This window comes from Gigantopelta aegis, chromosome 5 (assembly GCF_016097555.1).
Source record: "Gigantopelta aegis isolate Gae_Host chromosome 5, Gae_host_genome, whole genome shotgun sequence".
NCBI classification, from domain to species: domain Eukaryota; kingdom Metazoa; phylum Mollusca; class Gastropoda; order Neomphalida; family Peltospiridae; genus Gigantopelta; species Gigantopelta aegis.
In genome coordinates, this window is record NC_054703.1 from 595,882 (window position 1) to 613,695 (window position 17,814).

General features: G+C 38.5%; 1 protein-coding gene across 1 annotated transcript in view; it reads left to right on the forward strand.

Moving 5' to 3' along the window:
• Positions 1–17,814, forward strand: part of LOC121373448 (centrosomal protein of 78 kDa-like) — a 159,375-nt gene that overhangs the window by 132,808 nt on the left and 8,753 nt on the right. The window contains exons 9-13 of the mRNA XM_041500109.1: positions 5,425–5,489; positions 6,488–6,592; positions 8,629–8,741; positions 9,412–9,625; positions 13,728–13,876. Coding sequence (XP_041356043.1) covers positions 5,425–5,489; positions 6,488–6,592; positions 8,629–8,741; positions 9,412–9,625; positions 13,728–13,876 — 646 coding nt within the window. The remainder of the gene's footprint in view (positions 1–5,424; positions 5,490–6,487; positions 6,593–8,628; positions 8,742–9,411; positions 9,626–13,727; positions 13,877–17,814) is intronic.

A 17,814-nucleotide genomic window follows, 5' to 3' on the forward strand; every position in this document is an offset into this window, starting at 1 on the left:
CATAGTTTGACACCCAATAGCCGATGTATTTTTCGTGCTGGGGTGTCGTTAAACATTCATTCATTCATTCATTCCCTGTTAATACATATGCACATGCAGCTACATGTAGTGTACATGTGATGTTGCCCTAACTACTCTGTAGTGTCGGATACAGACAGAGTTGTCAGTTTTTTAAAGATCATTCTTAGCTGTTATTTTTCAATTGAAATCACTTCCCCATTTATAACTGGTTTGTACATGTACACTGAAATTATAACTAACCCACTCTTGTTTAGCATCAGATACCGGCAACCCGGGGTCTATCCGCGTTAGAGACGGAAATTGCTTATTTCCTGTTGCCCACCGCCAATCCCATTATGGTACATGTGTCAGCCACGTTGTACATTGTCTGTAAGTGTGATTTACTGAAATTGATAAATCGCCCACTGAAATTGATGAGAGAGAGATCACAGTGCCCGCCTCGCTGTGATAGCGTGATAAATCATATATGACGCCGCCGGCAGTGTATTGTAATTATAGCAATATGTTCAAACCTGTGAGGGTTATTAAAGTAATATCCAGCTTTTCATCAGCATCAGTTAACCCTCTCTGTGCCAGGTAATGATGTGGCCTACAGTGTGCTTTTATCTAGCAAACATGCATCCTTTTGTCAGCTAGCTTCAGTTAACCCTCTCCATGCTAGGTAATGATATGGCCTGCAGTGTGCTTTTATCTAGGAAACATGCATCCTTTTGTCAGCTTCAGTTAATCCTTTCTGTGCCAGGTAATGATATGGCCTGCAGTGTGCTTTTATCTAAGAAACATGCATCCTTTTGTCAGCTAGCTTCTGTTAATCCTTTCTGTGCCAGGTAATGATATGGTCTGCAGTGTGCTTTTATCTAGGAAACATCCTTTTGTCAGCTTCAGTTAACCCTCTCTGTGCCAGGTAATGATATGGCCTGCAGTGTGCTTTTATCTAGGAAACATGCATCCTTTTGTCAGTTAGCTTCTGTTAACCCTTTCTGTGCCAGGTAATGATATGGCCTGCAGTGTGCTTTTATCTAGGAAACATGCATCCTTTTATCAGCATCAGTTAACCCTCTCTGTGCCAGGTAATGATATGGTCTGCAGTGTGTTTTTATCTAGGAAACATCCTTTTATCAGCTTAAGTTAACCCTCTCTGTGCCAGGTAATGATATGGCCTGCAGTGTGCTTTTATCTAGGAAACATGCATCCTTTTGTCAGCTAGCTTCTGTTAACCCTTTCTGTGCCAGGTAATGATATGGTCTGCAGTGTGCTTTTATCAAGTAAGCATCCTTTTATCAGCTTCAATTGACCCTTTCTGTGCCAGGTAATGATATGGCCTGCAGTGTGCTTTTATCTAGTAAACATGCATCCTTTTGTCGGCTTCAGTTAACCCTTTCTGTGCCAGATAATGATATGGCCTACTGTGTACTTGCATATAGTAAGCATCCTTTTGTCAGCTTCGGTTAACCCTTTCTGTGCCAGGTAATGATATGGCCTGCAGTGTGTTTTTATCTAGGAAACATGCATCCTTTTGTCAGCTTCAGTTAACCCTTTCTGTGCCAGGTAATGATATGGCCTGTAGTGTGCTTGTATAGTAAGCATCCTTTTATCAGCGTCAGTTAACCCTCTCTGTGCCAGGTAATGATATGGCCTGCAGTGTGCTTTTATCTAGGAAACATGCATCCTTTTGTCACCTTCAGTTAACCCTTTCTGTGCCATGGCCTGCAGTGTGCTTTTATCTGTCAAGCATCCTTTTATTAGCTTCAGTTAACCCTTTCTGTGCCAGGTAATGATATGGCCTGCAGTGTGCTTGCATATAGTAAGCATCATTTTGTCTGCTTCAGTTAACCCTTTCTGTGCCTGGTAATGATATGGCCTGCAGTGTGCTTGCATATAGTAAGCATCATTTTGTCTGCTTCAGTTAACCCTTTCTGTGCCTGGTAATGATATGTCCTGCAGTGTGCTTGCATATAGCAGGCTTGCAAGCGGGCCCTTATTTTTCTAATTTTCCTTATTTTTTGACAGCAGCCCTAATATTCCTTATTAAAGCTTCAAAATCCTAAAAAGCCCTAATTTTTTGGTGAAAATCCTAAATTTTCTAATTTTGAATTTTTTTTATAAATGCAACATAAAATAAGTGTTGGAATTAATTAAATCTAGCCTTAGTATACTTTCAGATAATGAATATGTTGAATTAATGTATTTCTCAGAAGACATCTTGGTGGTTATCAGCATCATATTCAGCATGGATTTGCACCATATCAGATTACTTTAATCTGGTTGTATTGATATGCTGAATATCGCTGTTGATGACCATTGGCATGATCTTCTGAGTTGGTAATTAGCTTTTGTATTTATGTTCTCCCTGGAGGTGAGTACAGAATGTTTTTCTTTTATATTGATTATTGAATTTCAGTCCTTATTTTTGTCCAAAAATTCCTAAAAAATAGCCCTTATTTTTTAAGAATTTTGCCCTAAAAAAAGCCCTTAAATTTCACAAAATCTTGCTTGAAAGCCTGCATATAGTAAGCATCATTTTGTCTGCTTCTGTTAACCCTTTCTGTGCCTGGTAATGATATAGCCTGCAGTGTGCTTGCATATAGTAAGCATCATTTTGTCTGTTTCAGTTAACCCTTTCTGTGCCTGGTAATGATATAGCCTGCAGTGTGCTTGCATATAGTAAGCATCATTTTGTCTGCTTCTGTTAACCCTTTCTGTGCCTGGTAATACAGTGTACAGTATAAATGTCCTTTTATTGGCAGCTTCAGTTAACCCTTTCTGTGCCTGGTAATGATATAGCCTGCAGTGTGCTTGCATATAGTAAGCATCATTTTGTCTGCTTCAGTTAACCCTTTCTGTGCCTGGTAATGATATAGCCTGCAGTGTGCTTGCATATAGTAAGCATCATTTTGTCTGCTTCAGTTAACCCTTTCTGTGCCTGGTAATACAGTGTACAGTATAAATGTCCTTTTATTGGCAGCTTCAGTTAACCCTTTCTGTACCTGGTAACGATATAGCCTGCAGTGTGCTTGCATATAGTTAGCATCATTTTGTCTGCTTCAGTTAACCCTTACTGTGCCTGGTAATACAGTGTACAGTATAAATGTCCTTTTATTGGCAGCTTCAGTTAACCCTTTCTGTGCCTGGTAATGATATAGCCTGCAGTGTGCTTGCATATAGTTAGCATCATTTTGTCTGCTTCAGTTAACCCTTTCTGTGCCTGGTAATGATATAGCCTGCAGTGCGCTTGCATATAGTTAGCATTATTTTGTCTGCTTCAGTTAACCCTTTCTGTGCCTGGTAATGATATAGCCTGCAGTGTGCTTGCATATAGTTAGCATCATTTTGTCTGCTTCAGTTAACCCTTTCTGTGCCTGGTAATGATATAGCCTGCAGTGTGCTTGCATATAGTTAGCATCATTTTGTCTGTTTCAGTTAACCCTTTCTGTGTCTGGTAATGATATAGCCTGCAGTAAAGTAAAGTTTGTTTTATTTAACGACGCCACTAGAGCACATTGATTTTTTATTTTATCATCGGCTATTGGATGTCAAACATATGGTCATTCTGACACTGTTTTTAGAGGAAACCCGCTGTTGCCACATAGGCTACTCTTTTATGACAGGCAGCAAGGGATCTTTTATCTGCGCTTCCCACAGGCAGGATAGCACAAACCATGGCCTTTGTTGAACCAGTTATGGATCACTGGTCGGTGCAAGTGGTTTACACCTACCCATTAAGCTTTGCGGAGCACTCACTCAGGGTTTGGAGTCAGTATCTGGATTAAAAATCCCATGCCTCGACTGGGATCCGAACCCAGTACCTACCAGCCTGTAGACCGATGGCCTGCCATGACGCCACCGAGGCCGGTCAGCTCTAGCCTGCAGTGTGCTTGCATATAGTAAGCATCATTTTGTCTGCTTCAGTTAACCCTTTCTGTGCCTGGTAATGATATAGCCTGCAGTACAGTGTGTTTGTCAGTGGGCGGGACGTAGCTCAGTGGTACAGCACTCGCCTGATGTGCAATCGATCTAGCATCGATTTCTGTCGGTGGGCCTATAGAGACAATTATTAAAGTTATTAATGAATGAATGAATGAATGAATGAATGTTTAATGACACCCCAGCACGAAAAATACATCGGCTATTGGGTGTCAAACTATGGTAATGAAAACATATACGGTGATGATCAACATCAATATAAAAATTCAAGATATAAATAAAAACAGTGTAAAGAACTGTGCAAAAATACAAATATCACAGACAGATACTGACTTTTATTCTAAACTTCAATTTGTGCTGTATTGGCCATTCTCAAAGAGAATGTTACACCCCTGCACCACGGTGAGGTTACAGCACACGCAGGGGTAAAGTTATTAAAGTAATGTCTTTCTGTGCCAGGTAATGATATGGCATGCATTAATTGTGCTTGTAGCATGCATCCTTTCCTCCGCTTCAGTTAACCCTTTTTGTGCCTGGTAATGCAGTGTACAGTATAACTGTCCTTTTGGCAGCTTCTGTTAACCCTTTTTCAGGCAAGTAACTTAATTAATTGGTGTGTAATATAGCCTATATATATAGTGCATGTGATAATGATCCTTTAGCCAGCTTCAGTGAACTCAATATATCTGTGATGTAACTTGGCATTTAGTGTATTTTTAATAATCATCCTTTGAGCAGTCCCGACGACATATGACCGTAAATAAAATGTGTTGAGTGCGTCATTAAATAAAACATTTCCTTCCTTCGTTTCAGCAGTTGTTGTTAACCCTTGCTCTGGCATGTTACTTACATGTAGTGTGTTTAAAGAAATATACTTATATTGTTATAAAAAATGTGTTTTATGCTTTTAGAAAAATATGTTTTCATTGTTTAAAGAAATGTGTTCTGTCTTCAAATAAATTGTGTTTTTTGTGTTTTTAAATATGTGTTTAAATAGATATGTTTTGTATGTTTAAAGAAATGTGTGTTCTGTATTTAAGGAAATGTGTTTTATGTGTTTACAGAAATGTGTCCTGTGATTAAATAGATGTGTTTCTGTGGGTTTTTTTTAAAAAACATTATGTGTTTAAAGAAATGTGTTTTGTGTGTGTGGGTGGGGGGGGGGTTCTCTCTTTTTTCTCCCACTGCCCCCTTTCGTTTCTCTCCCATGAATTCCATCTCATTTCTTCCTGATCTGGCAACTCCTCCTATCTTTCAACTTCTTTCACTGTCCACCTGAACATCCCAGTCCTTGTCTCTCCAACCGCGACAGGTGCTTGTCTCTTGTGGCTATCTGTGCCACACACTGGTCATTCCCCATCAGCGTGTTTTGTGTGTTAGTTTATAGAAATGTGTGTCCTGTGATTAAATTAATATGTTTTGTGTGTTTAAAGAAATGTGTTTTGTGTGTTTAAAGAAATGTGTGTTTTCTATTTTCAGATCGTAATGTGTTGCACAGCATTCTGGAACAGCTGATGGTCAACAGCAATGGTCAGGACACAGAGGTACACTGTTTCCATGGTTACTTCTAAATCCCATAGACAAATATAGTAACATAACCAAACAAAAAACAACTAACATATATGGCTAAAATTCCAACCTGCAGCATATCAATCGACATAAACGTCACGGATATAAATACTACCACCCCTTAAAATTAATCAGAAAAATATTGGGGGTCAAGCTGCTCATTTTTTTCTGAGATAACGGGTAGCGTCTATGACTACCTTAGTTTCACATCAAATTTGAATGTTTGTTTTTACTGGTACCCCATATGTTTCAAGCACAAAGCTACTAGATGAAATAAAATTGCATACTTTTTTTTGCCCAGATGAAACTAGGTTTTTTTTTTACAAGCAACACACTCACATTTATCACCTATCACAGGACTTGTGGTGTTCACTTCTCTATCAAACGTTTGGTGCATCTCGAACTTTGACCCAACCGGAAGTTATTTGGTTTAGTACTACTTCTAGGTTTACATTTAAAGTAAAACAAACATCAATCAAAGTTGCTCTGATACATGTATATCAAATTTATGTCCCAAAGTAAAATTGTTTTATTATTTTATGAGCCACAAAAGCTGAATATGAATTGGTAGCGAGTGTATAGCCTATAGTGTTATAATACATTACCCATTAATGTTATGGGTGGTTTTGGGTTTGTTTGGGGTTTTTTGTTGTTGTTGTGTGGTGTATGGTGGGGTTTTTTTTTGGGGGGGGGGGGGGTTGGGTATTTTTGAAAACAATTTAGCCTGGAAGATATGATGTAGTTTGGTTATTGGGGGAAAAAAAAGCAAAAAAAAAAAATATATATATAAGAATTGTTCCAGCCTGTAGCACTTACACTTACAACTAAGGACTGACTCTTCATAAAAGTTAGAAGTGAATTGTAAGTGTAAGTGTCCCATTGCTTTTAATATAAGGGAGATAACTATTAACTTCTAAGCTGAAATGGAATATTGACTTTATCCTTACAGAGTTAGTTCCCTTTTTTGTTTCAGTACAAGTGGATCAAAGCAGAAGAACCGGTCGATCCAGGTAAAATGCGAGCACGCAAACGAACGCGTGTGCTCAATCACAGCGTCGCCAAGAAAGCAACAATCAGGGTAAGATTGCTTGTAGATTTATCAGTGTGTTACGCAATTGAAAATATAGTCAATTCAGGCTTACTTAGGGGTCTCGCTACATGTCATAAGCAATGGCGGACCCGCCATCTCTTAAGACTAATTTCCAATACACCCGCCATCCATTAGGCAGTAATAGTAATATCCGCCATCCGTTTATTTAGGCCGCCATCCAAAATCACAAGTCTTGAACTACCAATTTAATCAGGTTCATCGTCGTTTACAAGATATTTTCGAAGTACTTGTACCCTGCAAATCTTAGGTACTATCCCTTCCTATAAGTGGAACCAGCTCTACCGATTCCCTCCATCCCTTTCCTGAATACTGGAGTGACCACTGTTACTGTATACATATATGTCACCTGATCTTTATTTTTGGTCACAGACTAAAAAATATAGAAATTTTTCAAGACGATATAACTTACCAATGTGTAAATAGAGAATAACCAGTTAATGATGTAAGATATCGGCTGTATCCTGTGAAAGTAAGAATGGCAAAGTCTGCAAGGCTTGCTGAGCAGAATTTCCCATCAGGCTTGAAAGGATAAAGCTAATATCCGACGTCATTAACTAGTTATCTTTATCCTGCAGTTCACTGGCCTCGGTGGCGTCGTGGCAGGCCATCGGTCTACAGGCTGGTAGGTACTGGGTTCGGATCCCAGTCGAGGCATGGGATTTTTAATCCAGATACCGACTCCAAACCCTGAGTGAGTGCTCCGCAAGGCTCAATGGGTAGGTGTAAACCACTTGCACCGACCAGTGATCCATAACTGGTTCAACAAAGGCCATGGTTTGTGCTATCCTGCCTGTGGGAAGCGCAAATAAAAGATCCCTTGCTGCCTGTCGTAAAAAGAGTAGCCTATGTGGCGACAGCGGGTTTCCTCTAAAAACAGTGTCAGAATGACCATATGTTTGACGTCCAATAGCCGATGATAAGATAAAAAATCAATGTGCTCTAGCGGCGTCGTTAAATAAAACAAACTTTATTTTTTATTTTTTATCCTGCAGTTCCTAAAAATTAAGGGGAAAAGCTATTATTTCGCTTATTTCAGCTACATTAATTGTACGATGACCTAGAGGTCAAATGAGCAATTTTGTAATGTAGCTACATGTATGCATGTGACGTCACATGGTTGACGTCAAAAGTCATAATCTGCTAGTATACTTTTATGACTTTGCTTTAATCAGTTATCATAATTAACCAATCGAATCAGTGATTGCAGGATAAATTTAATTCTAGTTTAATCAAACAGTAGAAAGGTGCCAGAAAGCTGTGCTAGAAAAACCATCTCCGAGACGGTATAATGTGCCCTTTTTATTGGTCAATTGGTCTCGTCGTTTAGGAGGTAGAAGACACTGCTACCTGTTGATAACATTATTCTCTTAGCAGAGGAAATACCTGACGTAATACATTCCTTTTAGTGTCGTAACATATATCAGCTGAGAGATTGATTGACCTCACGGTACAAAAATAATAATTACACTAAAATTAAAAGATTGATTGAACTAGAAAATATTTCTGGCACTCGTCCTTTTGTCAAGATTTTTTCTGACACTCTAGAAAAGCTCGCTCCAAGGATTAATTTTCTTGAGACTCGTGCCAGAAACTATTATAATTCTAAAACCTTTCAGTTGTTCATGTTATGGAATGATGGATGGACAGAGTTATTAAGATTGGTCGGAAGTGTAATATTATTACATGGAATCCCAAAAATATTCTATATTTAATTATTTTATGATCCTAGTGGAAACCTAAAAAGAAATTAAAAATCCCCAAATTCACTGCCTGTTAACAATGCTATATTTACTAATAAATATACAGAGGCCCAGGCCCCCAACATTTTGCGATAGTTATAATTTTATTATATATTAATTTCATTTTTTTTTTTACGATACCCCTCTAAACCTCCCCCAAAGTTCCCTTGGAATTCCATCTCATATCACTAGGGCCCCCATAAATGGATTTTCTGGATTCGCCACTGATATATAATAAAAGAAATTTACTTTTCACCAAAACAGATCAGCCATGGGTCAGGCCGAAGACGAATGAAAGTGGCAGGGACACCAACAAACACTGTCGCCGTCACCCCCGGTTACCCCTGGAGGACTGCCGCTCGGGCTAATAGATACCGGTTTGTTGAGAGCATATTTGTTTAATAACCAGGACCCATATTTTCGAAGCTATCTTAGCTCGAAGAAATCGTAAAACCATTGTAAGTTATGATGTCACTGTGGCGTGTGATGTAGTGATGTCATAGCCTACATTGGTTTTATTAGGCACGTCGGAGCGGGGGGTGGGGGGGGTGGGGGGATCTAGCCCCTCCATTAATTCTGAATAAAAAATATTATTGGTAGTAAACCTTAAGGCAGAGATGAATTTTACTTGTAGAACCCCCTAGAAACTGCTTTGGCGCTCTCGATCTGATTCAGTACCCCCTAACCCTCCCCCTCTCTCCCCCCCCCCCCCCCACACACGGTCGGTGTGGGATCGATCCCCGTGGGTGGGCCCATTGGGCTATTTCTAGTTCCATCCAGTGCACCACGACTGGTATATCAAAGGCCGTGGTATGTACTACCCTGTCTGTGGGATGGTGCATATAAAAGATCCCTTGCTGCTAATCGAAAAGAGTAGCTCATGAAGTGGCGACAGCGGGTTTCCTCTCTTAATATCTGTGTGGTTCTTAACCATATGTCCGACGCCATAAATAAAATGTGTTGAGTGCATCGTTAAATAAAACATTTCCTCATTTCATTCATTCATTCATTCATTCATTCATTCATTCATTCATTCTCTTAAAACAGTGGATTTCCACCTGACCACATTCCTGGTATGCTGAACCTTGATGAACTGAGTGAGAACGATTCCACATTCCCGACCGCCCCGACCCTCACACATCCGTCAGTGATAATAAACCCAGACGAGAGCACGCTAAACGAAACAGAGACATTCCCAGATTTGAAAATGTTGGACCTGAGCGGCTTGTCAATAGATGAAGCACAGTTGAAGGAATTGATGGTAAGTCTGTTTTCTAATGATTTGAAAATGTTGGACTTAGCGGCTTGTCAACAGATGAGACACAGTTGAAAATGTTGGACTTAATGGATTGTTAATAGTTGAAAGAGTCCATGGTACATTTGTAAGTCTTTGTCCCAGAGATTTGAAAATGTTGGGCTTAATGGTTTGTCAATAGTTGAAAGAGATTTGAAAATGATGGGCTTAATGGTTTATCAATAGTTGAAAGAGATTTGAAAATGTTGGACTTAATGGTTTGTCAGTAGTTGAAAGAGATTTGAAAACGTTGCGCTTAATGGTTTGTCAATAGTTGAAAGAAGTTTGAAAATGTTGGATTTAATGGTTTATCAAGTTGAAAGAGATTTGAAAATGTTGGGCTTAATGGTTTGTCAATAGTTGAAAGAGATTTGAAAATTGTGGGCTTGATGGTTATCAATAGTTGAAAAAGATTTGAAAATGTTGAGCTTAATGGTTTGTCAATAGTTGAAAGAGATTTGAAAATGTTGGGCTTAATGGTTTGTCAATAGTTGAAAGAGATTTGAAAATGTTGGGCTTAATGGTTTGTCAATAGTTGAAAGAGATTTGAAAATGTTGGGCTTTGTGGCTTGTACTCCATTGAATGAATTGATGGTAAATACATTTACCAGAGATTTGAAAATGTTGGACTTAATGGGTTGTCAGTAGTTGAAAGAATTGATATTAAATCAATATACCAGGAATTTAAAACTGTTGTTCTTGAGCGACATAAACATACAAGATGGGGGGGGGGGGGGGGGGGGGGGGGATCAACTGCCCCCCAGTCCTTGAGAAAATCCTCAAGTTTGGGCAAAAACAATTGAGAAATTCAGGCAAAATGAGGTGACCTGAACACTTTTCACCATGTATTTTTTTTATTATTCCATAAACAGTATTAGTTGTAATCCATGTAAACATGTATGGCTATTTGGTAGTGATGAATAAATGCTGTAATCCAGATTCGGGCAAAAATCAGTCTGCCCTTCCCCCTACAAAAATGGGAGCCCGTACGCCTATGTTGAGCGGCTTGTTAACATCACTGGAGAGCCATCTGTGTAAAAGCTTGAAATACTTTAAGTGTAATTCCACCTTTAAAACAATTTAGGTTCATTGTAATCTTTTACCAGTAGTCTGTGGACCCACCAGGGGTTTTTTTCTTTTTCTCATCCCATCCAGTGCACCATATTGAGTATATCAAAGTCTGTGGTATGTGATGTCCTGTCTTTTGGAAAATGCATATATAAAACATCTTTCGCTGCTGATGGAAAAAAAATGTAGCAGGTTCTCTCTAATAAGAAACAATGTGCTGGGTTGTCAGTAATTAAACCTTTCTTTTCTTTTCTCTGTTGTAGATTGAGCTGGAACAGAAGAGAGACAGGTGGAGCAGGAAAGAAGAGTGCGGGCAAAGATAGAAGAACAAATGCTGCAGGTATGTGTGACTTTTTTAAACTTTTTTTTTTTACAGGGCTCGAAGGGACAATTTTTTTGTTTTATATTGTGTTTATTTGTTACAAAAGATTGCACAGATAAGCTCAAAATTGTACATTTTACCTATGGCACAAAGCTTTTAAAAAATTGCTACAGAACATATTCTAGTTCAGTCAACCAGTAAAAAGGTGCCAGAAAGCCATGCGAGAAAAAACGTCTAGCACAGGTCCTATAGACGGTAATCTGCTCTTTTCATTGGTTAAATAAACTTGTCATTTAGGAGATAGACTGCCATTGCTACCTGTTAATTACCGTATTTTCCCATGTATTATGCGCACCGGTGTATAATGCGCACCCCCCACTTTGTACGTTTATTCCAAGAAAAAAAACATAAACCACAATATAATGCGCACCGTTTTTTTAAACCACAAAATCGACAGTGAATGCAAGATGTACCGTTTTCCCCGTCACCAAAATTAACAAAAAGCGAAAGGAGCGGTATATTCAAGAAACAAAACTTAAGTTAGGTATTTGAGTACATAGACCTACATGTCACATTAAACAAAGGCTAGTACTTGCGTACTTACATGTCACAGATTCACACGTGCATAAATCAAAACAGTTATATACCCCATACACTGTAAATTACTAATAAATATATGAAAACAAAAATATAGCATATTACATTTCGTTCTCGTGGCTAACGTGAATGCGCGAGATTTCGAAATTTATAATAGTGTTGTATATTTGGGTTATAGCGAAAACGGAACCGTGCCAAAACGGCCCCAGGCGAAAACGGAACCAAATTGGACAAAACGGAACCTGTGTTGGCTAAAACGGCACCAAAATCGATGGCTAAAACGGCACCGAAATCAAAACCTATTTATCTCGCATTCCCAATGAAAAAACAATATATGCTATTATAACATGATTGCTCATAGTTCATTTTTATGTGAATTAAATAAATGAAATTGTTTATATACATGAGCGTTGCTATTTTTGGGCTACATAGTAAGGGCCTCGATTAGTGACATCAAACATCATCTTAGCACGTGCTCAAGCTAAAAATAACAGTTGTACTGAAGGCACTAATTTACTCTATTACCTTTTTAAACACAGCAACAACTAACAGATCTCATGAAGGAAGTCAAACGTAATAAAGTAAAATGATGTTTATTTATTTACAAAACAAGCAATCGATTGTTGTGTGCTTAACCAAGCAAGCCCGGCAAGGCTGTGCAGTGAACATCGTGAGCTTTGATGTTTTGTCTGCGACACTCCGGCTAGACGGAATCGGTGATGGGGATTAACAATTAGCAATACAGGTGTAATTCTAGTAACTTAAATGCTTGATAATCAACAGTCTACAGTAATAACAACTCAAAAGATTTGGTAAGTGTTAATTCCTATTGTAGCACAATCCACGGTTTCACATGTTGAATAATACGATTTTGACCGGCTTTATTCGGCAATAAACCTGTCATGATTTTTCATTCTCTCTCTCTCTCTCTCTCTCTCTCTCTCTCTCTCTCTCTCTCTCTCTCTCTCTCTCTCTCTCTCTCTCTCTCTCTCTCTCTCTCTCTCTCTCTCTCTCTCTCTCTCTCTATTATGTGTGGTTCCGTTTTAGCCAATACAGTGAGGTGCCGTTATAGCCACAATCGGTTCCGTTTTCGCCAACGAAAATGGTTCCGTTTTCGCCAACAAAAATGGTTCCGTTTTCGCCAACAAAAATGGTTCCATTTTGGTAGTGGTTCCGTTTTAGCCTGATCCCGTATATTTCCGGTTTGCCGGAAATGGCCGAATTAAATCTCGTGGAAATTAAAAAATATTTACGGTCCAGTTTTGTCATTTTTGTGTACTTTTTGGCGAGGTATGGATACTTTTGTAGATTTATTTTGCATTTATTACAACCATCACAAGTGAAAAGCGATTTTTAAGAGGGTTTTGGCATTTCGTTGTAATGAACACTGTCAATAACCTGTAAAGTACCGTAAACTACCGATCGGCGATTTTTCATGGGTGATCGCTGGACATTTTTAAAAGATATTTTTTCTATTGCTATGTATAGTGTGCACCCCCATTTTTAACCTGTATTTTCTGGAAAAAAAGTGCGCATAATACACGGGAAAATATGGTATGTCATTCCATCAAGTAATATGTAACATTCCTTCTAGTGATGTAATATATATATCAGCTGTGAGCAGGGTTGTGATGTCACGGTACAAAAGGACTCATGCCAGAAATGATTATTCTTAAGTTTAAGCCAAGTTCTTTTAGAAAGGAGGATCTGGCTCAGTTGGTAGAGTGTTCGCCTGAGGTGCTTAGATTTAAGGATCGAACTCCATCAGTGGGCCCATTGTTTGCCTTGTTAAATTAATTAGATTAACAATGTCATTTAAATTACCCGAAGTTGGTTGGGCAGATTCATATGTAAATTACATGTAGGTTACCTCATATTTACCTTGTTAAATTAACAATTAAATTAGGACCTTATCTTGTTAAATTAACAAGTAAATTACTTGACATGGTCTCCCCCCCATCCCATCCAGTGTCCCACAACTGATATATCAACAGCTGTGATATGTGTTGTCTATGGGAAAATGACTTTAAAAGCGCGCTTGCTAATGAAACAATGTGGTGAGTATAATGTTCTGTTTTTCAGCTGAGTATAGAGAACAAGCGACTAAGCGCTGCCAACGCCCGGCTCAATCAGCTGGTTCTGCTCAGTTCTGAAGATCCCAAGATGCTGGCGAGTATCGAAGCATCGTTCAAGCAGTTCCACACGTTCCTAGACATGTTAGAAGAAGCTGGGTCAGTTACATAGAGAATAATATTGAGTGACCGTTAAATATCATTTATCTCTACAACGAATTCTTTTAAAGGCATACTGTCACAGATTTAGGAACCTTATTTCTCTAAAAATTGATAATACTGTAGAATACTTTATTTTCGCGTGTGAATGAAATTCGTGAAAATATATTCCACGCGAAAATAAAGGCCGACAAAAAAGAAAAAAATGTAGTCTCGTTCAATTATACCACATTAGTTTCCGATGTACGAGGCTAGTAGTAACAAAGCGGTGCTCTTCCTGTCACGGAACAAACCACAACACACAAAAGCTGTTTAAAACTTTAAACCAAGAACATGATGATAAGTACATACATGATAATAAAACAATACTAACACTAAAAAGCTTTATGCTGTTTTCCTTCGCATGTGCTAGCGATCAGTTCATCGGACAGAGTCTACACGTGTTCAACAACGGAAGTAAACATGCATTATCACAGTATATTAAAAATGTGGAAGTGAAAAAATCCGGACTGGGCTATAACAATTATAAGGATTAAGAAAAACTGCACGCGGTAAGCACCTTTTGTAAGCTTATTAACTTGTAAACAATAAAGTCTTGATTGGTTAAAGCAGGAAAACTATTGTTTTATGTGTATAGCACTCGTGTGTACATGTAGGATTAGTTCTACAGATTAGCGTAACAACCGGCAAAACTAAGTTCCGTTTTTAAAACAAAATTATTGACATCTGTACTTCGGGTTTTTTATTGATGGGGGTTGGCCCATTTTTATTAAATCGCGAAAATAAAGTATTCTACAGTAAATGAAAATTACATTAATATTCAGAAACCAAATCTAGCTATCGCATCACCTTAACTGAACCACCATGACATGAAATCCATGTCAACCCTGTTGACAATTTTATTTTTTGAATTATAGACCATTGCCATAATTCAATTATTTTTATGAAATATCATTAATAAGTGGAGTATGGTGGTTATGTAGATGGTTGAATAAAGTATATTTAGGGACAAATCAAATTTATATATTTTTAGGTTAGGCCATTGAATAGGTCAATGGTCTGTGACAATATGCCTTTAAAATGTATCTAAGGAACAAAAGCGAGTTTGATACATTTTTTTAAACAGTGAGTTGTCAGATAAATGGTATCTAACGGACACGAATATATTATTCTATTTCTTACGTATCCTCAAAAATCAGGTTTTAAGCAAATTTTAACATCTTTTTCGACTAAATGTTATTTACACTTGTAGTTGACTTAAGCGCCACACACACATGAATGTCAGGTTAACTATACTTCACAGTCTAATCAATTTCCATTGTGTAGTTTTTCATTGGATGTATAGCATTGGTGACCTGGTCATCACCTAGGAGCAGCCAGTCGTATGTCTTGAACTTGTTAACAACCATGTGTAACCAAAAATAACGCATGGTGTTCTCAATAATGGGTGTATCAGAAAGGCTTGTATTACATGTATACACATTGTAATTACATGTCCATTGTAATCATTAGTTGTAAGACATATAGTCCAGTTACGGCAATGCATGTTGTTGTTTTTGGAACAGCTGAATTTGAGCAATCATCAAAACCTGGGAACAGATTAAGGATTCATGTGCATCCAGATACCTTATTTTTACTCACTCACTTTCGTGTCTCCAAGCTCTACAGTACATGAAATTGGAGCATCCCTTAGTTGGGACTGGTGATACGAAAGTGTGTCCTTTCATCAATTACCAATAAAGATGTTATATTTTGTTGGGTACCCAGCCATGTTTGCATTAAGGACAATGAAATAGCAGATGTTGCTGCCAAGTCTGCTTTTAATTTGCCCTTCGTTGGTGTCACCTTCATTCTGTCAAGCCAGTCCTGGGAGTGGCAGTCATCCTACAGGCGGGGCAGGAAGGATGAAGAAGACGTGTGCCGTGCCTGCATCGGTCATACATATTTGACGCATTCATTTATTTTAAAGAAGGATCTTGCTCCTCAGTGTGAACATTGTCAGTGTATGCTGACTGTGCACCACATTTTGGTGAAGTAATTATCATCTGAAGCCGAAGAGAAATTATATATTTGGCAACAGAAATGTTTTGGAATCTTTTAAATTCCACCCTGAATTAATTTTAAAGTTTTTAAAACACTTTGATTTCTATACAAAATTTTAAAATGTAATTAACTTGATATTTGTATTGTACTTAACTTGATATTTGTATTGTACTTAACTTGATATTTGTATTGTACTTTTCCACATAGGGGGCGCAACATAGCCCAGTGGTAAAGCGCCCGCTTGATGCGCAGTCGGTTTGGGATCGATCCCTGTCAGTGGGCCCATTTCTCGCTCCATCCAGTGCACCACGACTGGTACATCAAAGGTCGTTGTATGTGCTATCCTGTATGGGATGGCAGTGTTCAAGATTAAAATATTTGGACAGTATCCCAGTTGGATACTAACATTTCAAAATCTGGTATCCCACATGAGAATTTAGTATTCCACTTAAATGAAACTCATAAATAACATCGTAATAAACTCGGAGGACATTGTTCTCGTTCCCAGTCTATTGCTATGTCGCAATCGAAATCGCGGAATGCATGAAATTCGCAATTAAATGGAATCAACTAAAAGATTTGCTGCATCTCTTTTTGAGTAATACTGACATAAATTAATATTTAGCAGTAATCTATTAGTGTTTCTGACATTACTAATGATAAACCTACCTGTATTAATTTTCTGCAGATGTGGAATCAATATCTCAAATAAAATTTGAAGGGAGGAAACATACAACAAAAACAACAGTGACTTAGTGGTTCCCATTCTATTGCTATGCCGCTATTGCTTCCTATTGCTCCAGTGTAGCATTAGACTGGGTATGAGTTGGGGGAGATATTGTTACGGCATAGCATTGTTACTTAAGTTCACCAGTAAATGACGACTTTCATTGTTTCAGCAAAAAAAACCGCAGGATTAAAAAACAAAAACAACATTATATGATATCCCGGTGGGATACTGGGTTCTTGAAGTCTGGTATCCAAAATTAAATTCTGGTATCCCCGGGATATCGGGATACCGTTAATCTTGAACACTGGATGGTGCATATAAATGATCCCTTGCTGCTGTTCGAAAAGCATAGCCTATGAAATGGCAACAGCGGGTTTCTTCTTTCAATATCTGTGTGGTCCTTAACCATATGTCCAATGTCAAATAACTGTAAATAAAATGTGTTGAATGCGTCATTAAATAAAACATTTCCTTACTTCCTTTTCCACATACATGTAGCTCTTTACACTGTGGTTTTACATAATTGTATATTAAATAATATTTCCATATACTTACTTTTTTATAATGCCCAATAGCCAATGTGTATTTTTGTGCTGGGGTGTCTTTTAACATACATTCATTCATTCATTCGTTCATTCGTTCGGGTGTCTTTTAACATACGTTCATTCGTTCGTCCGTCCGTTCATCCATCCATCCATTCGTCCATCCGTTCATTCATCCATCCATCCAACCACCCACCCACCCATTCATTCGTCCATTCATCCACCCACCCATTCATCCATCCATCCATCCATCCATCCATTCATCCATTCATCCATCCATCCATCCATCCACCCACCCATTCATCCATTCATCCATCCATCCATTCATCCATCCACCCACCCATCCATCTACCCATCCATCCATCCATCCATCCATCCATCCATCCATCCATCCATCCATCCATCCATCCATCCATCCATCCATCCATCCACCCACCCACCCATTCATCCATTCATCCATCCATTCATTCATTCATTCATCCATCCATCCATCCATCCATTCATTCATTCTAGACTGGGACAGCTGATAACAATGGTGGGACTAGACCAGAGCCAAATTCCGTTTTCCACTCTCTGTAATGGACCCGCGTCCGACGTCGTGTCGGAAGGACCGCAGATTGCCT